At 36.1% G+C, this 26,234-nt stretch overlaps 1 protein-coding gene and 1 pseudogene across 7 annotated transcripts in view; both read right to left on the bottom strand.

Moving 5' to 3' along the window:
- Positions 1-1,071: 1,071 nt before the first annotated feature.
- LSM14A (LSM14A mRNA processing body assembly factor) overlaps positions 1,072-26,234 on the bottom strand; it is a 53,867-nt gene continuing 28,704 nt past the window's right edge. Inside the window, exons 4-12 of one of the 7 annotated variants that reach the window (XR_008704470.1) lie at positions 19,077-19,199; positions 14,545-14,721; positions 14,193-14,258; positions 9,841-10,023; positions 9,561-9,732; positions 8,210-8,441; positions 4,182-4,218; positions 3,164-3,220; positions 1,072-2,158 (exon numbers count right to left, since the gene is read on the bottom strand). Coding sequence is in view for 6 of the 7 variants with exons in the window: in XM_055553839.1 (XP_055409814.1) it covers positions 4,192-4,218; positions 8,210-8,441; positions 9,561-9,732; positions 9,841-10,023; positions 14,193-14,258; positions 14,545-14,721; positions 19,077-19,199 (980 nt within the window). In the remaining variant the exon portion in view is untranslated. The remainder of the gene's footprint in view (positions 2,159-3,163; positions 3,221-4,181; positions 4,219-8,209; positions 8,442-9,560; positions 9,733-9,840; positions 10,024-14,192; positions 14,259-14,544; positions 14,722-19,076; positions 19,200-26,234) is intronic. The other 6 variants (XM_055553839.1, XM_055553841.1, XM_055553842.1 and 3 more) reach the window with 6 other exon arrangements.
- Positions 12,651-12,746, bottom strand: LOC129632667 (uncharacterized; annotated as a pseudogene).

Genomic DNA, 26,234 nt, shown 5'->3' with positions numbered 1-26,234 from the left:
ATGGATTGTAACTAAGGAGCTGGCTGCATGCTAAGAGGGGGAGAGAAGGCTTCTAGCTTTACCTAAACACCTACGACAATATATAAATCCTAGGAAAAGAGAAATTAATTTTGCTAATTTTAAGGAATATAAACCCTTACATGTTAAAGATGCCTTATACTGTATTTCTTTCTATTGTAAGGATAATATTAGTGTTTAAAGAGAAAGAACTTTGACGAACATTTTTTATTGAATAATTTTATTCTGTCTCAGAATAAAAATCTGCTTTAATATTGTAAGGTGCACTGCAGGTATGCCATGCTGCCAGTTATTATTGGGGTACCAAACGCCCTAGTCAATGACCCAGAGGGCTTGGCAAAATGCATGAATTCATACTTTCAGAGCGTGTAGAATTGGTATTTACAGTTTTTCTTTTTTCTTCAAAGTAGCCCAGGATATCTCCGACAGTCTACACAGGTATTGCCGTAGCACTTGCTTTGATGTTCCGAATGTCTCGGAAATGTGTTCAATATCATGATTGGTGGGTCCTCCAAAAGACTGTTGTTAACATGCAAGCAAACAGTATTAAACGATATCATCTACACTATGGCTGCCGAGAGCTGGACCTCGATACTGAAACTGAATCACAAAACATTTTCTTGTAGAGCCATACAAAAAATATAAAATTAAAATTAAAAATATCAACCACCTTTAAATATTTCAATTCTCCTACAGTGCAGTTTTTTGTATCTTTACCACTACTGATTATTTTAAGGAGAAAGTTAACAAAAATCAAAATAGATAAAAATATTTAAATCTTTGGATCCCTTTATTCCATGGCCTTCATAAAACACAAAAGTGGCCAGATTCCACCCCCCCACCCGCAACTATAGCTTAAAATAGAAAAAAGATGTACTAATAATTTATCATTAGCAATGAACTCTATACTGAGTCATCTGTGGGTCACAGGCCGAAGGACCAGTGTTATGGTATCTCATAGGTTGCCAAAATAATTTCTAACACTCTGAATCCTCTTGAAATATAATGGAATGAGTCAAGGTATCACAACAAAATTCCAGGCATATCAGGAAGAACAGGTTAATTGACACCTAGTTTTATTGTCTTAAAAAAGGGGGGATACTTATTTGAAAATACAGCTAATACATTCTTATCTATGATTATTTACATTTGTATACTGAAAATATCTATTATTTGGATAAATCCTGTGATATGCCATTTGCTACAAAATAAACTTCTTACAACAAGCATGAGTAATTTATCCTTTTTAGATAATGAATGTATCAAATCTTCATTTATGTTCCAAATATTAAAAAAAAAAAATCAAATCAACAATCTTAAGCCTGAAAAGCTATGAAAAAAGACCCACCCACAGTTCTGCTCCTCAGCACATCAACTTCTGCAAGGACACAGTATGTTTGCTGACTTTAAAATGTTTATTCTTTAAAAAATTAGTTGCTTTTTATACAGCTATACAAAGTTCTTAATGTTTCTTTGGCAATGGAATATAATGGAATTTTACAACTCTATAAAAAGTTACCTTTGCCTAAGAAACAGTATTTACTGTGTGTACATAGTTGACTGACAAAAGTCTCTACCATCCAGCACCCTAATTAATTGATGAAATAAGCTACCTCAAAAGGGATATTACAGGATTTCCAAAAAAGAAAGAAAGAAAAAAAAGAAAAAAGCAAAGAAAAGATACAGACAGACACATACACACATACACACACACACCCTTCTGTGGCTCAAAACACAGTATCACGGCCCTATCTGCAGGTAACTTGCAGGAATCGCCAAATACAATTTAGTGATAAGAAAATCCTTTCAGTGATGAAAAAATACTTATAAGTTTCACTGGAGTACTGCTTTAGTTTAACTATACATAAGAAATTACTTAACCTTCTGCTATTCCAAATATAATTAATGCTCATTTTTTAAGATGAGCCTTCCCCCCACCCCCAAAAGTAACTGCATTGTATCTCTGAAATTAAGCAGAAAAACAAACAAACAAAAACCCAGTGCTGGTGACAAATATACAGCAACTTCACGTCTTCATTGTTCTCAAAGACTGAAACCAATTCTCAGGACCACGAAGAACTAGAAATCCATCTATTTCCAAAAACTTGTTTGTAGACTATGCAGCAACTTTGTTGTCTTTCTAAAAAGGAAAAAAAAAAAAAAAAAATTAGCTCATGTTTCAAACTACTGGGGTTTATTAATAAGTATTTCTCTCTAATTTGCTTAAGTATATTTTTCATTACCTTTAAATTCACCCTCCTCTTAACTTTCACGTATAAATTTGTTTCACTGATTTCCAGGAAACACTTTTGACACCTTACACACTCCGCAGTAGCTCATTACTGCTAACTGTATTTTCCAGTTAATAGAGGTTAAAGCAGTGGTGCTGTCCGAGCAAGAAGGCTCCCCGGTTAAAACAGAGGTATGCCCTACTACCTTTGGTGCTGTCCTAATAATTTCAAAAAATAATTAAGCCTTGAACATAGTAGTCAAACTCATCAAATACAACTGACAACATATACTGGAAGAAGATTAATAAAATACCTAAGTCTCTGATATCTTTACTAAGCAATAAAATATCAGCTGGAAAAATAACATTTTTCTTCGAAGTTTCATGCGGGGAGAAAGCCAATGATTTGAAAAATACATTTTAAAAGGACAACTTTTATGAAAATATGAAATAAATATGAAATATTAAATATGATTAAATAAATATTAAATATTATTATTTTAAATATGAAATTAAGTTCTGAAAACCAGAGCACTGTTTGTGAATTTTTTTTTTTTTAAAAACTAACCAGGGAGAAGAAAGCAATAAAATTCTCAAGGAGCCTCTAGTTTTCCAGTGAGATTAATTCTAAACCAAAGGCCTGTACACAGAGCCAAGGGAATGGCTTCTCTTTTCCTCAGGAATAGCTGCTACCACGTGCCTGATTTTTACTGCCGATTCTTACCCTGACTGTTAGAAACACACACTTTGTGAAAAACTTTATCTGCATATAGAAAAACCATTTGTACAATGTTATTAAGTTAGAATACAAACAGCATGGGATTAGTTGATGCAGAATGCAAGCTGCTGAAGACGATCCTGTTGTCCCCACCAAGGCCAAATTTCACATGCCCCCATTTTTTATTTTTTTTTTACCTTTCAGAAAGCTGTATGATCAATCCAGACCTTTTAGGGTTGAAATGCTGTGGTTTTCTGAAAGGTGAAAAAAAAAAAAGAAAGCAAGGAACAGAAGAAAAGAGGGAGGAAGGAGGCAGAAGGAGGGGGAGACAGAGAGGTAGCAGGAAGGAAAGGAGAAAATAAAAGGGGCAAGGGAGAGAGAAAGTACTATGCTGAGTCATTTCAGATACTTGCCTCTGGACCCTCTGTGAAGAACATAAGACTCAAGTGGAAGGCAACCTATCTCACCCACCATGGTGACTCAACTTCCCTAGCAGCAGCATATAAAATAATAGTGGGCTACTCTCTTATTATGCCCAGCCTCATCTTCCACTCCCAAAAAGTAAAGAAAAGAAAAAGCACTACAGGACCAAACTCACCATAAGTTTATGTTTCTAACACTATCCTTAAGGAAAACTCAGAAGTCGAGGAGTGAATTTTGGCTTGATTAGCTTGTATCTAGATCAAGGAAGTTAACTCCTCTGGGTTCCTGGCTTCCTAACTATTTACTGGGAGGAGGGTGGGAGAGAGGTTCTAGTTTGACTGGTATTTCTGAGGAATCCTTAAAAAACAAAAAACCTATGATTCCATCTTTACCCACGTTTGCATTAAACAACCATACCTACTTATATTTTTTATGTCAGTGAAGCATAAAGAAAAAAGCTAACCCACTACATGAAGGCTGCTGCAAATGTCATTGCACTTCATCTCTGAGAAATACTAGATGTTTCAGAACATGTTTAATCCTTTGAAGATAGATCTCCTTTATGTAATACTGGTCTCTCACTATTTCCACTTTTAAAGGTGCCAGACGGTATGATTTGGAACGAATACGCTGCTGAGAAGGTCTAGGATCTAGTGGTAGACAGAAGAAGGATCATTTAACTTTGGAATGAACAATCAATGGGTACCCACACTGATGGACCTTCAGCCTCACTGAAGGCTGATGTAACTTATTCCTAATCAAGGAATCACGCTAATCACGCTAAGTACTTACTTCAAGCTCACTATGGCTCCACGCTGGCATAGGCGTTCTGGTGGAAAGAAAAGTAAAATACATATTCACTAATGCCAAGAGGTCCCATCTAGTTGGTGATGCAGAACAAAACAAAACACCTGAAACAGGGAATACGGGTATACGTAAAATGTGTGGTGACGGAAGCAGATGCCATGGGAGGTCAGAAAAGAAAGAAATCAGAAGTGGAAGGAAGAGAAACTTTTAAGGACACAGCAAACCTTGGGCAAGACCGAAAGGAAACCCCTGACTTTCAGCTCTGTCTGTCTTTCCACGGGAATCTAATATCAAGGCTCCAAGTGTTTTGTTACCACCAATGTCTAGCACAGAGCTTGGCATATCCTAGAAATTCAATATATTTGGTCAATGAATGAAGTTTAGTTGTAATCAAGCAACCGTTTAAGAGATGATCAAGAGTTAACCTATTTGAATTAGAGTTTAAAGGGTGATAAGAAATGGGGCTGGGTATAGCAAGTGGGACTCTCATAGGGTAGAAAGAGCAAGCAGTGAATGTCATGTTAGAACCTTCTGATCATCAGCCTAAGGTCCACTCAGGTTTCACTCCTTGAAACACCCAAGCAGAGGTTGAACTATCCATCAGGGATATCCCAGTATGGATAAAGACAAATGCAGGACTTCCCTGGTGGTCCAGTGGTTAAGAATATGTCTGCCAATGCAGAGGACAAGGGTCCAGTCCCTGTCTGGGAAGACCCCACATGCTGCGGGACAGCTAAGCCTGTGAGCTGCAACTACTGAAGTCCGTGTGCTCTATAGTCTGGGTTCTGCAACAGGAGAAACCACGGCAATGAGAAACCTGCACATCACAGCACCACAACTAGGGAGCAGCCCCCTGCTTGCCACAAGTGGAGAAGGCCCATGCACAGAAACCAAGACCCAGCAGAGCCAAAAAAAAAAAAAGACTGATGCAGACAACCCCTAAATGCATTCTAATTCTGCAATATATATGATAGAAGTTTTAATTAAAAGCTCAAGAGAGCTGAACAGTGAGACTCGGCCTTAAAAAGAAGGCTGGCATTAATAAACGGATATACCATGCACACAGTGTGTTGTTACTGTTCAGATAAAGCGAAGTAATGGTCCAGTCTTAAAGATAACATGACAGCTATTATTTTTTTTTCAAATATATGAAAAATCATCATGAAGAAGAGTATGTATTCTGTATGTAGATTTAAACTAATAGGTTGACAATAGAGGGGAAAAGATTTTCATTCAAATTCCATGTGTCTGTGAAATTCTAATAATTAAGAGCACTCTTGAGGTGGAATGGATGCTCTTAGAAACAGTAGTAAGTTCCCAGTCCCTACAGGGGATACCAACAGAAGAGGCGTTTGGGTTGGCCAGGAGGTCACATCTTTCAGATGTTTTCCAACTCTTGAGACTTTAATGGTCTTTAAAAAGTGTATCTGAAATAAATCTGTTTAACTCTCTACCCACAAATGTCAAAACTGAGGGCCTGATAGGTTGAACAACTTATATCGATGCCATACTGGCAAAGATTACAAACATTCTCATCAGGATCACGGTCTGATTTAAATGTATTTTTTCTCAAACCATGGACTTCCCTGGTGGCTCAGATGGTAAAGCACCTTGCTTACAATGCGAGACACCTGGGTTCGATCCCTGGGTCGGGAAGATCCTCTGGAGAAGGAAATGGCAACCCACTCCAGTACTCTTGCCTGGAAAATCCCTTGGACAGAGGCACATGGTGGGCTACAGTCCACTGGGTCGCAAAGAGTCGGACACAACTGAGCGACTTCACTTTCACTTTTCTCAAACCAAGCTGACTCAATGTGGTCTTCAACAAGGAGCTGCCATAGGTTCTTCAACAGGTAGCTGATATGCTTCAAGTGAGGTAAAGACAGGCTGAAGGTCTGAAGAGCCATCAGTGGGTTACTATGGTAATTGGCAGAAATAGCTCAAAGGAATGAATGTGGTGACGTGGACATGGATACTCCACCACCAGTGTGACCAAAAGAACACCAAACTGATATGATGGGAAAGTGAGAAGATGATGAGGTCATTCTGAGGAAGGTTAAGTGTAAGCTGATCACAGGACACAATGCAAGTAAACAGAGAAATATGTAGGTCAAGGTCCAAGGTCCAAGTTGAAAAACTGATTAGAAGCTATGAATAGATCAGCTCAGAGAGGGGAGGGGGAAATCTCTGCAGGAGAGGAGAGAGGGAGGAAGACAGAGAGAGAGATCAAGCCTACACAAGAGTACAAACATGAACTCGATAGAGCAAACTGAACACTGCAGGCAGAAGGAATGGGTAAAAAGGTGAGACAGGAATAAGCTTGGCATTAAACAAGAACAACGTCTGTATATCTGTGGTGGAATGGATGACAGAAACAGCTTGCAGTCCCACCAGCAACAAGATATAGAGAAAGTACTAGACTTCTGACCTGGAGAAGCAAGCAGATCATGAAGTACCTTATAGGATGTGGTGAGGAACATACTTAATTTTTATAATGAGAAAAATATCAAAAGTATTTATGGGGGAAAAAAAATACCCAGGAAGAAGATTCCAGGTTGGGTGGGTAGTTATCAGTGTCAAATATTGCAGAGTAATGAAGGGCAAATATTTGTGAAAAAGCTATTGAATTCGGTAAGCAAAAGGTCACTGGCAACCTCAAGAGGAGTAATAGTGGCAAGTAAGAAGCATTCCGTGGTTCCTAAGACAGTCTCCAAGTTGGAATGGCTATTTTGGAAGTCAAAAGTCCTGCAGATACATCAGGCTGCATCTACCATGGCTGGATGTCCTGACCTAATGATCTGAGGCTAATTTTCAGCAGTCTTGGCTGTGATGACACAGTATCAAAGGCATTAAAAATAACAGAACAGATCCAAACGCCACAATTAATGATCCTTCAAGAGGGACTTCAACAATGACCAGTTTTAAATATATAAGAGTGAAATTCCTGATAGTGGGTCTTTAAGTTTCTAGCTGCTTTCTGTAATTCCTAATAGACTTCTTTATGATGGGATTTTCATCCTTTCTTTCATTATATACTTTCCTCTCCACTATCCCTAAAGTCAATAACTAGGATAGTAACATTGACTTAGAGACTCCTTTAAATACATTATACATATATTTTTTTATACAAGGTCCTACTGTATAGCACAGAAAACTATATTCAATATCCTATAATAAACCATAATGGAAAAAAATATGAAAAAGACTGTGTATATGTGTGTGTGTATATATAACTGAATGACTTTGCTATACACCAGAAACTAAAATTGTAAATTAGAAATTGCAAGCAGCAGTTTCCATATGCCAATATGATATTTTTAAGACCATGGTAAAATAAAAAACCAGGGAAAATGTAGTTGAGTTTTCCACAAAACTAATTAAGATCATGGACTGACGAACAAATGTACTAGGTTCAAGATCCAGCATCATCACTTATTAGCTAACCTTGGGCAAGTTATTTAATATCTCTTTACCCATTTCCTCATTTGTACACACAAAATACTACATTAGCTATATTAAATGCACAGGTTTGCCTTCCATTCTGGAATATGTTCTTCCTAGATTCTTTTGGTATTAAAGCATACTTTGTAACATGAAATAAAGGTGATATAATATGGTCTTTTTTTGTATTGTGTAATATCTTTTAGCGATCCCCTGTGCCTTCAACAACAAAACTTTTTAAGAAAAAGAAATTAAGTCAGTCTCTAATAGTTTTTTGGAAGAAATTTCACCAGTCCATGAAATCTGAAACAATGGTTCTATAACAGAAGATAAAAATATATTTCTCTCACTTCCTCCAATTGAAAATAGTTTAAAAAATTAGATCCATTAGCCAAGAAGTTACTGTTCCTTAAAATTATATAAATATCATAATCAAGTATACCCTCCACTGCAAAATCAAATGGAAGTTACACAGATGTCCTAGAAATACTTACTCCCAATAGATAAAAATTTAAAACATTTTGAGTTTCATCCAACTGCAAGCCAACCCCAAAGCATGTAATAACACTTACCCTATACTCAAAATCTGCAAACTCCCTGCCCCCACGACCTCCTCTGAATCCACCACGAAATCCTCGAGGAGTGGGGAAGGCACCGCCTCGGCCACTGCCACGCCCTCGGCCACCACGGAAACCAAGACCCCCTCTGCCTCTGTACCCTCCACGGCCACGGTTTGGACGAAGCGGGATTCCAAATGTTTCTGCATTTAATCTTCTCTCTTCAGCCCAGGTTGGTCTCCGTTCTCTATTATGAGGACAAATAATCTTTAGTATATCAAGTTTTGTTTTTTTTTTTTTTTGTAGTGTATCAACTTTTAAAGAACATTTGCCAGCAAGACTATGTAGCACTTAATTTCCAAATTGAGGCTAAATAATTTCTAAGCATCAAAAAAATCATAAACAACAACAACAAAAAACCCCACAAAAGTATCTAATCTAAGTCATCACAAGCTGTCCATAGCAATATGTTCCTATTATATTCTGTTACACTTCATGTGAAAGTATGACTGGCATTGTTTATTGCAAATGCAGCTGATGATACAAAGAAACTGAATAGCCTCAATAAATGGACTGGCAGTTGACTCTACCCTCCAATCAGCCTCAAAGGAAGAAAGGGAAAGGAAACCCTGCCTCAGTATGGGAGGAGATAAAGGGTTGATTCCCAAGATCCTACTAGGCTCCTGGTCCAACCTCTGGACCTGATGCCTAAAGCTTCTGAATCACTGCTGCTGGCCTACAGCCCAATCAGATTCAGCACCATCGCCATCCACGTTTAAACTGAAGCGGACAACCACCACTGGGGGGCACCAAAATGCAGCAGAAGGACAGCCTGAGCCAGGCAGCAGAAACTCTGCAACTTTGTTATGCTGAGTCCTCTAATCAACCAGTTTTCTGGATTCATATTTACTGCAATAGAGCAGAGTTTTACTACATCAGCAAACTTCAACTGAACTACACTGTAGAGGGGTAAAGTAAAAGGTGTTTAGATGTTAGATGAATGCTTCTATTTTAATTACTAATTTTCGAATGTGAACGCATCCCCAAACAAAAATATATGATTATTTCTTCTTTTCCAAAAGTAATATCATTTAAACTTTTAGTATAAGTTATTTTCTTTTATCAAAACATTAAAAAATTGTAGTCATTAGATTTTTTTGGGGGGTTGCACCACACAGCAAGTAGGATCTTAGTTCTCCAAGCAGGGATCAAATCCGTGCCCAGTGGGAAGCATGGATCCTTAACCACTGGACCATCAGGGAAGTCCCTAGGGACTTTTAAGTATTCATGACACTTTGTGAATTTATCTGGAATCACTTCACACTTCAACCTCCTAATTGCATAAGAGCAGCTTAAAAGACTGTACCTATTATCATCACAAGAAATATTATCAAAGAAGGATTTAGTTTTGTCATAATAGCAATTAGGTCCAAGTGGATCTTCTTCATCTGCATTTCCTTCACTGTTTTGAGTATCAACTCCTGAGTCTCCTTTATCTTCACCATTGACAGGCTTCTCCTGTTTCTCAAGTTTATCTTCTAATAAAAAAAAAAAGTACATACCATATAAGTCAAGATTTGGCCTAAATAACCATAATTCACATGGTCAGAAAAGAGTATTCTCTGAGGAGAAAAATAAAAACTCACCTTTCAATTTAAGTTTATTATGAAACTCTCTGTCAATTTCCTCCTTGTTAAATTGTGCATTTGCACTTTCAAAGTCAAAATCTTTCTCAAATTTCATTGGACCATCTCGTCGAATACCAAATCTTCCTCTGCCACCTCGATGACCCCCACGCCCTCTCCTTGGAGCTGAAGGAGCACCTGGAACTATATTAATAAAGAATAAGCTGGTTTAAAGCAGAAGCTATTATTATGGTCTTTATGGTCAACAACAGAAATGCTTATAAGTCTCTATGTACCTGACTATATTTGTATTTTTTAATATAAAAAAGAGATGAAGTTTCACAAATATTTAATACATAGTAGACTGAGAAGAAAGTGAAAGAAAGTGAAAGTCACTCAGTCACAGCCAACTCTGTGGACTATACCATCATGGAATTCTCCAGGCCAGAATAATGGAGTGGGTAGTTGTTCCCTTCTCCAGGGGATCTTCCCAACCCAAGGATCGAACACAGGTCTCCCACACTGCAGGCAAATTCTTTACCAGCTGAGCTACCTGGGAAGCCCAAGAATGCTGGAGTGGGAAGCCTATCCCTTCCCAGTGGATTTTCCTGACCCAGGAATCAAACTGGGGTCTCCTTCACTGCTGGAGGATTCTTTACCAGCTGAGCTACCAGGGAAGCCTCCCTAGACTGAGAAGAGTGCACATAAAATTTATAAATATGAAATTTATAAATGTCCCTAATGAAATTTATTCCTATGGGGTCTGTATTCAAACATGCTGCAGATACAGTATGGTAGTAGTGGTTTAGTTGCTAAGTCGTGTCTGGCTCTTGCGACCCCATGGACTGTAGTCTGCCAGGCTCCTCTGTCCATGGGGTTCTCCAGGCAAGAATACTGGGGTGGGTTGCCATTTACTTCTTGAGGGGATCTTCCCGACCCAGTGATTAAACCTGGGTCTCCCACATTACAGGTAGATTCTCCACCATTTAAGTTAGGGCTGATACAGTATACAATCAAACAATTCGGGAGATTTCTGCACTACATTACTTTGTTCTGCTTATATCCCTAATACCTATGAAGTGTCAAATTTATACTGGGTTCTCAAAACTTAGGAAGCCTTTTATGCAAAGGATCATAGAAACCAAGATTTATAGGGAGAAAAATAAATGAGCACATTAGCACAAACTGCAAGAGAACTCAAAAGACAAGAAGCACCAGATCTCAACCCTTCCAACCACTTCCTGCTTCACCTTTACTGTCTCTCTCTAAATAGATCCATATTAGTCAAGTCTTCCTGTATCTATTCTTTCTCTACAATTTAATACAATAACAAGATTTATGAGGCATGGTAAAGCAATACCAAAGTAGCATAAATTACAGTGAAAACTTGAGAATCTAAATAAGAGGAACAATTAAGAAAAAAAAAAATTATAAGAGAAACACGGAATAGTATTTGATGAGTTAACAGAAAAATATGGGCTCCCCTGGTGGCTTAGAAGGTAAAGACTCTGCCTGCAGTGCAGAAAACCTGGGTTTGATCCCTGGGTTGGGAAGATCCCCTGGAGAAGGGAATGACTACCCATTTCAGTATTCTTGCCTGGAAAATACTAAGGACAGAGGAGTCTGGTGGGCTATAGTCCACGGGGTCACAAAGAGTTGGACATGGCTGAGTGACTTTCAGTTTTTTCACTTTCAACAGAAAAATATAGAGCATAAAGCAGGATGAACTCAATGATTATAATTATGTGAAATGTTTAACACATAATGACTACACAGTAATAGACATCTCTGTGCTCAGTTCAGTTCAGTTGTTCAGTCGTGTCCGACTCTTTGTGACTGACCCCATGAATCGCAGCACGCCAGGCCTCCCTGTCCATCACCAACTCCCGGAGTTCACTCAGACTCATGTCCATCGAGTCAGTGATGCCATCCAGCCATCTCATCCTCTGTCATCCCCTTCTCCTCCTGCCCCCAATCCCTCCCAGCATCAGGGTCATTTCCAATGAGTCAGCTCTTCACACAAGGTGGCCAAAGTACTGGAGTTTCAGCTTTAGCATCATTCCTTCCAAAGAAATCCCAGGGCTGATCTCCTTCAGAATGGACTGGTTGGATCTCCTTGCAGTCCAAGGGACTCTCAAGAGTCTTCTCCAACACCACAGTTCAAAAGCATCAATTCTTCGGCGCTCAGCTTTCTTCACAGTCCAACTCTCACATCCATACATGACCACAGGAAAAACCATAACCTTGACTAGATGGACCTTTGTTGGCAAAGTAATGTCTCTGCTTTTCAATATGCTATCTAGGTTGGTCATAACTTTCCTTCCAAGGGGTAAGCATCTTTTCATTTCATGGCTGCAGTCACCATCTGTGCTCACTAGTCTCTAAATAAAACTTTGCAATTGTCCAAGTTTGAGAAAACAAACCACAAAAACCCATAGCAGTATTAGCCAGACACTTAAATCTGGACAGGCAGGATGTTTAAATATTCAGCTTTACTACTGAAAATGTCTTGGCTACAAGCCAGCAAGTACAGCATGATATTTATGTTTTAAATTTTGAAAGGTAGCTAAAGATACTTTTATTTATTTATTGTTTGACATGATTTATTTATTTGCTTGCTTATTTGGCTGTGCTACATGGCTTGTGGGACCAGTTCCCTGAGCAGGGATTGAACTTGGGTCTGTGGCAGTCAGAGTGCAGAGTCCTAACCATTGGACTGCCAGGGAATTCCCTATTTATTTTAGTAACTGAAGTATAGTTGATTCACAATGTTTTATTAGTTTCTGGTATATAGCAAAGTGATTCAGATAGACACACACATTCCCTTTATATTAAAATATGAAATCTTCATGAATTTGCATGTTATCCTTGTGCAGAAGCCATGCTAATTGTTCCAATATTAGTGTATGTGTTGCCAAAGTGAACACTACTTTACATGATTTTTGAATGATGGAAGCATATCAATTATTTTATCTTGAGAAGAGAGTTCTTTAATTTTTGCAAATTAAAAAAAAAGTGAAACAGTAAAACCAAACCCTAACCTCTGTTAATTCTATGGCACACAGCATAAATAAAAACACATATGAAAATGTACAGAAGAAATACAGTGTTTTCTAGCTTGCTAAACTTAAAGATCATCTCCCAATTATTATGTAATTAAGTTGATCACACAATGCCTTTCTTTTTTAACTTGGAAGAGTTTTAAATCATAATTTATTCTCTGCTAATGAATATGAAAATAAAAAAATAGATGGATTTGGGGTATGTTACAGATTACCAAAAAGATCAAGTTTACAAGTATTAAGTTGATAATTATAAAAAAATGTTAAACTTCTTGAATAATTAAAAAAAAAAAGGAGGACTTAATTTTAATGAGAAAACTCAAATTTTTAAGGTATAGATAATTTCATTTTTTTTTTAAATTTATTTTATTTAAGTATAGTTGATTTACAATGCTATGTTCATTTCTGCTAGTGATTCATATACATATATATATATATTATAGTCTTTTTCATATTCTTTTCCATTATGGTTTATCATAGGATATTGAACATAGTTTCCAATGATTCCATTCTTTTTTCTTTTCTTTTTGGCTGCGCCATGTGGCTTGTAGGATTTTAGTTCCCAGAAGAGGGACTGAATCCAGGCCATGGCAGTGAAAGCGCCAAGTTCTAACCCATGGACCATCAGTGAATTCCCGATTCCATTTTTAAAAGCAAAGAAAAACAAAGAAAATAAAAAACAAAGAAAGCAATTTTATAATGCTAACATGAAACTAATACAAAAACATAAAAAAAATACAAAAGACAGTACAAAAGAGAAAGCCATTAAACAATATAAAATATAAAAATAAAAGTACACAAATCTCACTAGCAGATATTTAAGAATATATTAAAAGACAATTGCTTACCAACAAGTAGGTTTTATTCCACGTAATGATGATTTAAAAAAAAATCTTTTGAAATAATTAGATTAAAAAATGAAAAAAGTAGTACAGAGTGCCCATCACCCAGCTTACCCTCCAACAGTAACATCTTGATTATCTATTGTACATTATCAAAAACTGGGAAAAACGAGGACACTGGCACAATATAATTAACTACACTAAGATCTCATAGTCAGATCTCAATAGTTTTGCATGTACTCATTTTTTGGTATGTCTTTACGTACAGTTTTATGACCTCTTGCTACATACACAGATCCACAGCACCAGCACCATAATCAAGGTAACACAATGAAACTCTCCGGTGCTACTCCTGTATAGCTACCAAACCTTGCTGTTCTTTTTTAAAAATAGTAATTACACATCATACATTTCAAATGTTTAATTGAAAAGCATAGGATTAGACTTTCAGATCCAAGTAACAACTTACCTATTTGTCTCTTGCTATCATTTCTGAGTTGCTCATTTTCTGGTCTTGAGACTTTATGTACTTCAGCTATAGAATATACAGAAAGTGACAGTCAACTTGGGACACATAATCAAAAACTTCTGGAAAGTCAGAAATGGAAAAACAAACAAACCCAGAACAAAACCAAAAATCCATATAACCCCACCACCATCACTACTTTGAGTAGAATTTCAAAGACTGAACGAACATTCTCTCAAGTTCAGTTTAAACCTTCTAGGATCATTTCACATAAAGTATATCTTTTTAATGAAAATAAGTTGAATGGAAGATGCTGACCGGTCAATCAAGAAATAGTAAACAGCTAAAGTTCTACCTCGCCTGTGCTCTTGATTCTCTATTGGTTTTTGGCTGGTAGATGGTAAAGGCCTGGTTGATACAGGGCTCCTTCTCCCAACAGGTGCTGGAGCAGGTAAGTGAGCCGAGGCGGTCTGTACTGCTTGTTCCATGGTTGGGCTTTTTCTCAAAGGGTCTAACTGAGGGCTTGAACGACCTAAAACGTAACCAAAAGATAAGAAACTACCCTAACCTTTGGGGGTTTCAAAATAATCTAGACCCTAAAAAAACATCTAGAGCTTTATTTCCACCAATTCAAATCCTTTGCATAATTTGAATCCATCTACTCATTAGACCAGAACTTAAAATTATCTTTAGTGGGCTGTTCACTTAACTACTGTAAAAAAAAAGAAGAAAAAGAAAAGTAAAAATAAATCCCACACAAACAAACAAAAAACTGTGAAAACTGAATCTGTATTTCTACTTAGTAGAATAAGGTTTAACTTTTGCTGATGGAACAAAATTCCCCATGAATATTATCAAAGAGCATTTAGGCAAATCAGATGTAGGCTTTCCCTAACAACCACAATCACAAGATTATACTGACACTTTAGTCATCATTTTCAGAGGCTTTAACTTTTTTAGTGTTTTCTGAAGATATATCTAAAGTGATACACTTATATCTGTAAGTATTATAAAGGAAGTAAAGAATTAGAAAGTACAATGAAGTTCTTCAATACCTTAGGGGCTTGGGTAATTAATACTAAAAGACCAGCAACAAATAAAACCTTCAGATAATTACACAATAACTATACTCAATCTTTGCTATCTGAATGATCTCTAGGCAAGTTTTGGCTTAATATGGGTTTGGTACTTACAAATTCCATTTTTCCTTTTATGAAGTCAGAGCCTGGTCACAGTATGAACAGAAGAATGTAACACTGGGTGCTCCCATCATGCTTTTGTCCCCTATATTTGCTGTAAATCTCTGCTCAAGGTGCTCTCACATCCCATGATATTGTAGCAAAATAGGTTTTGCTTTAAAAAATTATGCTCACTTTTATGTAAAAGAAAAAAAAATCCCAAATATGCTGCAAATGTTACTATCTACCTGTGCTATTATGCACAGGCTCCAAACTGGTGACCTGGCTGAGTGCTGACAGCACACTGGTTGTTGTGCAGCAGGTGCTTCAGGGATTATTTATCAGTATCCTCCCCTGGTTCATGGTTATCTAAAGTATGCAACAACAAATGTGTGTCACTATTTCTAGCATTTCATTAATGTCACAGTTCAGTCTGCCATTAACAGAAACACTGTAATTTTCCCATTAATTATAATGGGAAATCATGGTGCAAGTTTATGTAAGTTTGGACCTAAGAGAAAAATTTCTGTAATTATTTACCACCTTATAGAAGTATTTATTTGTTAAAATAAAGGTGATTTATTTACTGAACAAGTGTTATGTTTTTTGAAAAGCTTGTTATTTAGGTAATTCTATCTTTAATCTCTGTTTATTTAGTCACATCAGGTCTTAGCTGAGGCATGCAGGATCTTCAACGTGTCATGTGGGACCTTGTGGCACAGACTCCTGTAGCTCAAGGGCTTAGCTGCTCCACAGCATGTGGGATCCTAGTTTCCTGACCAGGGATTGAACCTGTGTGCCCTGCAATGTTATACGGATGCTTAACTACTGGACCACCAGGGAAGTCCCTGTTTATAGGTAATTTTATGATAGTCCATTAAATGATCTTATATAGGGGCTTCTCAGGTGGTGCTAGTGATAAAAAACCCGCCTGCCAATGCAGGAGATTTAAGAGACATGGGGTTCAATCCCTAGGTTGGGAAGATCCCCTAGAGAAGGGCATAGCAATCTACTCTAGTCTTCTTGTCTGGAGAATCCCATAGACAGAGGAGCCTGGTAGGCTATACAGTCCATAGGGTCGCAGAGTTAGATACAACTGAAGCAACTTAGCATACATGCAAACATAAAACTCAAAAGCTCTTATTATACACACACTCCCTCTAGTTACCTTCATTCTTATCTTCCCAGTTGCAAGAAAATTCTAGGTGTTAAAATTTGATAAATTTCAGAAATTTAGTTGGTGAAATTAAAATGCAGAACCCCAGGCCTCCTCTGTTTCTTGTAAATTTTTTTTTTAAAAAACATTTTAATCTATTTAAAACTTACTCTGAAGTATGAGGGAAGAATTCTGGAGTTAACTTTCCAAATGATCAGACAGTTATCTGTTAACAACATCATTTACTGGACAACAAGTCTTTCTCCATTAATTTAAAAATAGCATCCTTATCATATATTAATTACTTATTTATACTTGGATGTATTTCTGACTTTTGCTCCATTCATCTCTAAATTTATTCCTGCACTGCTTATTTTATGTATACTTTATTAAGAGGTAAGCCCTATCTCATTACTTTTATTTTTAAAACATGTCTAGGTATATTTGCATGCTTTTAAGACAGTCTGTGTATGTATTTTATTAGGTTCTCTTACAAAGTACAGTAAAGTTATTATAAGAAGTAAAGTCTTTCTAAAACTAAATCTTTGTATTTAGAGATAAGATATGCTTTTCTGATTATAGGTAACTTCTTTTATGTCTCTCTATTACACTTTCTTTCATCAGAGGCTGGTCATATTTATTATATATTTTCTATATAATTTCTATTTCTCATCATTGTGAACATCTTCTTTTATCCCCATTAATAATCAGTGGGTTAGGTTTTAGGACATCTATTGATTTTTGTACTTATTCTCTACATTTTACCTCTAATTGAAGTCCCTTATTAGTTTTAGGTTTTTCAGTGAATTCTCAATTCCAAGAAGAAAGTTAGCATCAACAAATAATGCTAATTCTAGTATTCATATTTCTTTCTTTTTCCTGACACAGCTAAAAGTTCCAGAACAATGCTGAGTAGCAATGAGATGCAGAGTTATTATGATTTTAATAAGAATCTTTCTGGTGCTTCAATATTAAGGTTAATGCTAGTTATTAATTAAGACCACTAACATCTACTGAGCACGTTCCCTGTCAGGTATTATGTGAAGGGCACTACACACATTTTAAAAAAATTAACCCTTACAATAAGTCTGTTACTTTATCAGTAAGTCCTATTTTATAGCACAGAAAATTAATGCTTAAAAAGATTAAATATTTTCTCTCAGAAGGAAATCTTATGTTAAAATCTGCAAATAAATATGTTATTTCTGGGTAGTGAAATTGAGTATTTTTATTTTCTTCCTATGCTGAGTGTAACTCTTTCTTTAAAGATTTATTTTATTGAAGTACTCGCAAAGTTGTTTAATTTCTACTGTAAAGCAAAATGATTCAGTTATATACATACACACACATTCTTTTTTCATGCTTTTTTTCTATTATGGTTTATCACAGGATATTAAATAGTTCCCTGTGCTATACAGTACACTTAGTCTATTTCTAATTTATTAATACTTACAAGAAATCTTCAGAATGTTAACAAATTAAAAATTAAGTTATTTTAAGTTAATATGAATAAAAGTAACTACAACTATTTCAAAATATCTAAAGTGAGATACACAGGATTATGTTTAGCACTGGCTTGATTTTACCCTGAAGAGTTTTTGAAAATATTGTCCTGATTACAGGGTATTTCTGAAATGACTTTACATTGTTTTATTTGAAAGTAAATATCCATATAAAGCTATGGGCCAGTATCATCTACTTTAGCAGCAGATAAAGAAAAGGAATCTTAGAATCACTGAAGGTTATGAGACTGGCTGGTAGAAAAACAAAATTAAAAACAAATGAAACAGGATCCTTTAAGAAGTTTATTAAAATGCAGATCTCCAAGCTCCCAGGATTCTTATGTATCAGTTCTCAGGATCTACATTTTAAAGAAGCATTCCAGATTAGATGATTTGGTTCTAGGTGGCCAAACTGAAAGCCACTGTTCTAGATTATGAGGATGCTAGGAAAGATGCAACAGCATAAGGAACAGCTTGTTTCCTCAGCTACTATTTCAAATTCATAGAGAATTCATCCTCAGTGGTGAGTCTGAGACTAACCTATAATATTTAAGTATTGTATACAAGTACATATTATATATGGCTTCCCTGGTTGCTCAGCCAGTAAAGAATCTGCCCGCTATGCAGGAGACTCGGGTTAGATCCCTGGGTCAGGAAGATCCCATAGAGAAGGAAATGGCAACCCACTCCAGTATTCTTGCCTGGAAAATCCCATGGATGGAGAAGCCTGGTGGGTTTCAGTCCATGGGATCACAAGAGTCAGACATGACTTAGTGACTCAACCACCATATACAAGTAATATAATCGCTTTGTTAGGAAAAAAAAAAAATTCAAACAGTGTTCACCGTTTTCATTTTATGATCTAAGAATTGTGAAAAGTCTGAACAGTGGAAGTCATTCAATAATGTACTTATTTGGATGACAATTTAAAAAGAGCTAAATAGAAATTATACACGTGATTCACAAGCTGCAAAAGCTCTTCCATTCAAAGAAAGACAAAAACCACCACAGAAATTTAGAATGGAAATTTTTGAAGGAAAAAACAGCTTACCTTGAGATAGCTGTGTTTTTAGAGCTCTTGAATCCTGTGTAAAGGCAGAACCAACCGCACTACTTTGGGAGAGGGCACTGCTGCTTGATGCTTCTGTTCCAAAGGATGTCAAGGAGCTTCCGGCTTTAAGAAAAAAAATTTTAATGAAAATAAAAAAAATTTTTTTTAAACCTTTCTATTATATAAAGTAATATAACATGTTAGTGATGATAACTGTCCTTCCCCATAACACTTGAGCAAGTTAGTAATACTAGAAATTAATGAAACTGAATCAAAAAATAATTTTGAGAAAATTTTGGCAGTATATACATATAAAAGCAAGCCCATATGTACTCCAGCTTCTTTGGAAACGATTTTTGTAACATATGCAATACTGTCCTGAGCAGTTATGCAGGTAGGACAGCAGAATGCACATCAGATAGAGAAGTAGCAGAAATGGTATATTCAACACTAACATGAAGGTTCAATTATTTCAAAACCAAGTATCTGTATAAATAGCCAAATCAGCAGACAGGTCTACAAATAGCTTTTCCAGCATTTCCAATGGACAATGGACTCCAGTCCATTTTAATGTTTCTCCTCAGGACAGTATTGTGGGGCTATGTTCTGCCTAAAGCAACCACAAAAAGCTCAGATAATATGAAGAAGAAAAAAATCCCTCAAAAGGACTCAATTCTTTGCTATATTAGGTTATGTCAATCTTCTCTACATTTCCTCAGAATTTATGAATCAATCACTTTCCACATGCTGTGATCTCTTAATATTTAATCTACATAGGTTTTCAACAGTCCTCCTTACCCACCTCTATCTGCTTTAGTTTATAAGCAATCGCCCCCACCGCCCGCCAATCTGTCTACCCCTTCCCTCATTGTTTTCATGTCTACTCCACAACAGAAGTTTAATTACCTGCTTTTAAATTACTTGAACATTATGAACATGTCCCTCACATCTTATTTTCAAGCTAAGCAACTCTAGTTCCTTCAACCATTACTTACCTTCACATATTCTTTAAGCCTTGCCTCTGACTTCTCCCTAATTTAATGAATTCTAGTTGTTCATATCCCTCTTAAAACGGGGCAGCAGAACTTATCACAGCACCTCAGACGGTAAGAATGAATGGGATTCCTTAAGAGTTGTAATCCATTCAGGCTGTGGCCCCAGTCAGCTAAGGAGAGGCCTAGGATAATCTCCCACAACATGCCCAGAAATGTTGAGACTAGTGCTCTCAATAGTTCTGTAGAATGCTGAGTCCATCATCCCTAGCATTTCTAGGTAATGACCAAGATATAGACTACTCTGATGATGCGTATTCAACCTCCACCCTGCTGTTTTCTCACCGGACTCAACCTCCTACTCCTTGCCCTCTGGTTAGAAAACTCTTCTATATTCTCCATCTCTTTTCTGAGTTCTTGGTCGTACAACACCCACCTCCTTCATGCCAATTCTGCTACTGATTTATCTCAAATTACCTTTTATGCATAGGGTTAGGGAGGGATCAATGTTAATTTTTTCCAAATAGATACCCAGCTGCTGCAACATTATCTGTTGGAAAGATTTCCTCCTTTCCACTGAACTGCACTGGCATCTTTGTCTTAAGTCAGCACTTAAATAGGTCTATTTCTAAACCCTCTATTCTCTACCTGTGTTTGTCTATTGTTGTACTGATCATTCCCTGTCTTGAATCTTGAAACAGCATATACTTCAAACTTCCTCTTTCTTCCAGAGTGTATTGGTTATTATAGTTTGTATTTTCATACAAATATTAGGATCAATGTGTTAATTTCTATTTTTTAAAGTGTGATGGGATTTTTACTAAGATTATGTTAAACCTGTAAATTTGTAATTTGGAGGAACAGTGTCACCATAAAAATACTGAATCTTTTAACCCCTTAGCATGGATTTATGTAGATTTGTAATCTCTCTCAGCAATGTTTTGTCATTTTCATTGAACAGCAGTTTCCCAGCATCAGCACTACTGACACGGTGGGCCAGACAATCTTTTGTTTTGAGGGCTGTCCCGTGCATGATAGGATGTTAAGTAGCACCCTGGCCTCTGTCCACTGGATAGTAGTAGCACCCAAGTTGTGACAGCCAAAATGTCATCAAACATTATCACACGTCTCCTGAGGGACGGGGATGAAATGAACTTCCCTCTACTGAGAACCACTAGTACAGAGGCTTTTAAATATCTTTTTTTATATTCATTCCTGGGTATCTGGTGTTACTGATGCTATTATAAGCTGCACTGTATTTTATATTTCATTTACCAATAACCTGTTCTAGATCAGCAAATTTTATAATTTGTCAGATGGTAAATAAAATATTCTAGGCTTTTCAGGCCACATGATCTATTACAACTATACAACTCTGCACCTGTAGTGTAAAAGTAGCCACAACATGCAAATAAATGGGTATGGCTGTATTCTAATAAAACAGGAGGCTGGCAAGATTTGGTCCACAGGCCATAGTTTTTCAACCTGCCTATTCCGAATATAAAAATCTGGTTGATTTTTGTGTGCTTACCATGTGTCCCTTACCATGTTAAATTCACTTACTCATTCTAGTGGTTTTAATATTCCTTTGCATTTTCTATACACAGAATCATGTCACCTTCTGATAATGACATTTTTAGTTCTGCCTTTCCAATCTCTGAATCTTTTATTTTTTTCTTGCCTTGTTGGACTGACTAGGACCTCTAGAAGAACACTACATGAAATAAGATACAATTCTGCTTTTACTTTATTCCTTACCTTAAGGGAACAGCCTTCATTATCCCACATTATGTATGCAAGCTTTTCATTATCCCACTATTATGTATGCAAGCTTTTCATTTCACTGATCAAATGAGTAAATTCCCTCCTATTCCTTACTTGTTGATAAATGAGTATCAAATTTTATTGAACACTTCCTCTATATCTTTTGGGATTGCAGCTTTTCTGCTTCATTCTGTTAATGTGGTAAATTACCAATGATTTTCAAATGTTATAACATCTTTGCATTCCTGAGATAAACTTTGTCATTATGTACTAACCTTCTTATGAATTGCTGACTTCCACTGATAAGACTACACTGAGGATTTTTATATGTATGTTCATGGAAATTAGCTGTAATTTTATTTTCTTGTAATAATTTCACTTACATTTTGGTATCTTATCTTGCCTTCATTACCTGGTTAGGAAGTGTTCTTCTCCTTTATTCTCTCAAAGAGTTTGAAAGATTGGTAAAATTATTTCTTCCCTAAATGGCAGAATTTACCAGTAAAGCAAACAGTCTAGAATTTTCTTTATGGAAGATTTTAAATTAACAGTTTCAACTTCTTTAACAGAGTGCTAGTGAGATTATACTTTCTCTTGTATTGGTTTAGGCAAGTTGAAGTTTCAAGAAATTTGGCAATTTCATCTAAAATGACAAGTTTGTTGACATCAAGTTGTTCACAGTATCTTCACATTATCCTTTTAGGATCTACAGTGATGTCTACTCTTTCACTCTTGATATCAGTATTTGAGTTTCTCCCCCTTGTTTAGTTTTGCTAGAGGATTATTAATTTTATGAAGTTTTTTTAAAAGCCAATTTCTGGCTTTATTGATATTATATATAGACATACTTTTTTTTTTTTTTTTAGTTTCTATTTCCTTTCTGTTTTAATTTTTTTCTTCTTTCTAGTACTTTTGGGCTAATTTTCTTTCCTTTTTTTGTTTTACCATTCTTAATAAACTGGTAGCTTAGAGCACTGATTTTAAAATATTTTTGTTTTCTTATATATGTGTTTAAAGGTATGAGCTAAGCAATGCTTAAGCTCCACTCAAAAATTTTGATATGTTGTGGTTTATGATCATTATATTTTAAAATATCTTCTAATTTCTCCTGTGATTTCTTCTTTAATTCATTAATGATTTTTATGTTTGTTCAACTTCTAATTATTTGTATATTTTTTCAAGTTATCTTTATTATTAACTCCAAACTTAACTTCTTTGTGGTTTAAGAAAATATCATGATTTCAATCTTTCTGAATTTAATGTAACTTCTTTTATAGACCAAGATTTGATTTATCCCATTGATTGATCCATACTTACTTAAAAAGAATCTGCTGCTGCTGCTAAGTCACTTCAGTCGTGTCCAAATCTGCGATCCCATAGACAGCAGCCCACCAGGCTCCTCTGTCCCTGGGACTCTCCAGGGACAGAGTGGGTTGCCATTTCCTTCTCTAACGCATGCATGCATGCTAAGTCGCTTCAGTCGTGTCCAACTCTGTGCGACCCCATGGATGGCAGCCCACCAGGCTCCTCTGTCCATGGGATTCTCTAGGCAAGAATACTAGAGTGGGTTGCCATTTCCTTCTCCATGAAAAGAATATATATTCTGCAATTGTTGGTGTTGGTGTATTACTTTATAAAAGTCACATACACATTTAGGATTGTCACAGCTTTCTGATGAACTGTCCACTGTACTGTTATAAAGAATCCTTCTGTATCCTTGGCAGTACTTCTGACCTTTAAGCAGTGTTGTCTGACGTTAATTTTTCTAACATACTTTTCTTATCATATAACAGGGTCTTTTTAAAAAATTTATTTTAATTGGAGGCTAATTACTTTACAATATTGTGGTGGTTTTTGACATACATTCACACGAATCAGCTATGGGTGTACATGTGTTCCCTATCCTGACCCTCCCTCCCTCCCCATCCCATCCCTCAGGGTCATCCCACTGCACCAGCCCTGAGCACCGTTTCATGCATCGAACCTGACTGGCGATCTATTTCACATATGATAATATACATGTTTCAATGGTATTCTCTCAAATCATCCCACCCTTGCCTTCTCCCACAGAGTCCAAAACTCTGTTCTTTACGTCTGTGTCTCTTTCGCTGTCTCGCATTTAGGGTCATCGTTACTACCTTTCTAAATTTCATATATATGCGTTAATATACTCTATTGGTGTTTTTCTTTCTGACTTACTTCGCTCTGTATAATAGGCTCCAGTTTCATCCATCTCATTAGAACCTAACAGGGTCTTTTTTTAAAAATTCAGTTTGATGATCTCTGCCTTTTAACCGGAATGTTCAATTCCTTTACACATTACTGAAGTAGGTCTTTTATTTATTTTTCGCCACATCACACGTCATATGGGATCTTAGTTTCCCCCAACCATGATGGGTCCCCTGCAGTGCAAACACAAAGTCCTAACTACTGGACTGCCAGGGAATTCCAAAGTAGATCTTTAATAATCCTTAGTCTGTCATTCTTAATGCATGAAACACTCTCCTGGTTTATACTAACTTTATAAAGTTCATAAGCAAGTTAAGTGTTCATTAAACTCAGTGATTAAAAATTAATCTGTACAAAACACTAGAGACCTAAGAGAATCACTGTCCAATATGATTTGATTATTTAAGCAGCTAAAATGTATTCATTTGCCTGACTGTTCAGGCAATATACCTCCTCTTGCCCACAAGAGTAGTGTGAGAGAAAGCACGCCATGGCTGTTTGCTGCTTCAGTTCATTGCGATAATTAATTTTTCCTAGAGGCCTATGAATTAACGGTAGTAGTGACCTAATCTTTGCACATAAGAATAATCTGAGTGTCAGCTTAAAAAAACGTTTTAATTCTATGCACTGCATCATTCCTTTCAAAGTATGAGAGTATCTGTTTCCTCACAATTGTGACAAAACAGAATATATGCAAATTTCTGGGTTTCTGTCAAATTGATAATGAGAAATGGTGTTGTGGTGCTGATTTAATTATCTCACCATAAGCAAGATTTAAGCATCTTTCCATGTTTAAAGGCCATCTGTATTTTTTTCTAAAAAAGGCAAAGTTAATTCCTAATCTTTATCTATTTTTCTGTTGGGTTGTAGATCTTTATTTTCAGAAGCTCTTTAGATATTAAAGATACTAATCCTTCATGATATAAACTGCAAATAAAACTATAAAAAGATGATAATATATGAAAATTAAAATGGAAAAAATTCCCCCAAACAGCAGTAGAGTAATCCCAATTTATTTAAACGTCCTCTTTACATCAGAATACTAGGCACAGAATGAAAACAAGAGGCTTAGATTAAAATCTGGCTTAATTTGTATCAACACAAACTGTATCTGAGTTAATTCTGTTTCTAAAGAACATCTGCCACCTTAATCAATGCTACAGTTTTCCTCCTCCTCATTTAACTATTTCTAAATACTATACATAGTTCTTTAATTAGCCACTCCACAAATAATTCTACCAGTATGGAAATCAAACAATCAAAAATAATTTGCTACTGCAAAAGCTAGTCTATTCATATGGAAAACACAAGTAAAACCTATGTTTTGACATTCAAAGAACACTAAACCAGCAAACCCCAATATAAAAATTAGATAAAAGTATTTATAAGGAATATATTAATGTATTTCACCACCACAAAATACTCTGATCAGAGGAGCAGGATGTGAGGAATAGCAAAAGCAGCATTTACTATGCAGACATTTTGTGTTAGACCCTGTTTCAAATACTTTTATAAATACTGTCATGCAACTTCACAGTAATGTAGAAGGTAAGTACAACAATCCAGACGTTAGCTAACTATTCAACTTAGTGAAAGGAATCTCAAAAGGATAAAATAATTTGCAACTGTCCCTTATTTTGAATCCTCAGAATAGGATTCTAATAGTCATAACTAACATAGGGTATACCTTGATTTAACATGGATAAGTTAACATTGATCTTTCCTTAAGTACGATTAGGAGGTACATAGACCAAAGTTATTTCACCTATCCAAGAAGTAATTAAACATTTAAATTCTGATTAGAGATGAAAGAACTACCACCCCCAACAAAAATATATAAACTTGAAAAATGTCAAACTTGTGTCAAAAAAAGGGAGTACACTGAATATCAGTATATTCCTCACCTAGCTCACCAACTACTAACTTCTCACCACGCCTATCCCATTTTTTTCATTTCTTCATACTGTGATATACAGACTTCTCTTTTCACCTACATATGCCATAATCAATCTGACTCTTCACCCTTCAGTACTAAAGTCATCTCCCTAAAACATATTCTCCTATATGGTTAACCACAATACGATTACCACATCTAAGAAAATGAACATCATCCTACATTTAGTCCTCACTCAAAGTTCCTCACTAGTCCCTAAAACATTCTTTATTATCAGCT

This window comes from Bubalus kerabau, chromosome 17 (genome assembly GCF_029407905.1).
Source record: "Bubalus kerabau isolate K-KA32 ecotype Philippines breed swamp buffalo chromosome 17, PCC_UOA_SB_1v2, whole genome shotgun sequence".
Classification (NCBI taxonomy): Eukaryota; Metazoa; Chordata; class Mammalia; order Artiodactyla; family Bovidae; genus Bubalus; species Bubalus kerabau.
The sequence above is the reverse complement of the archived record's forward strand: the minus strand, read 5'-3'. Positions and strand labels throughout refer to the sequence as shown.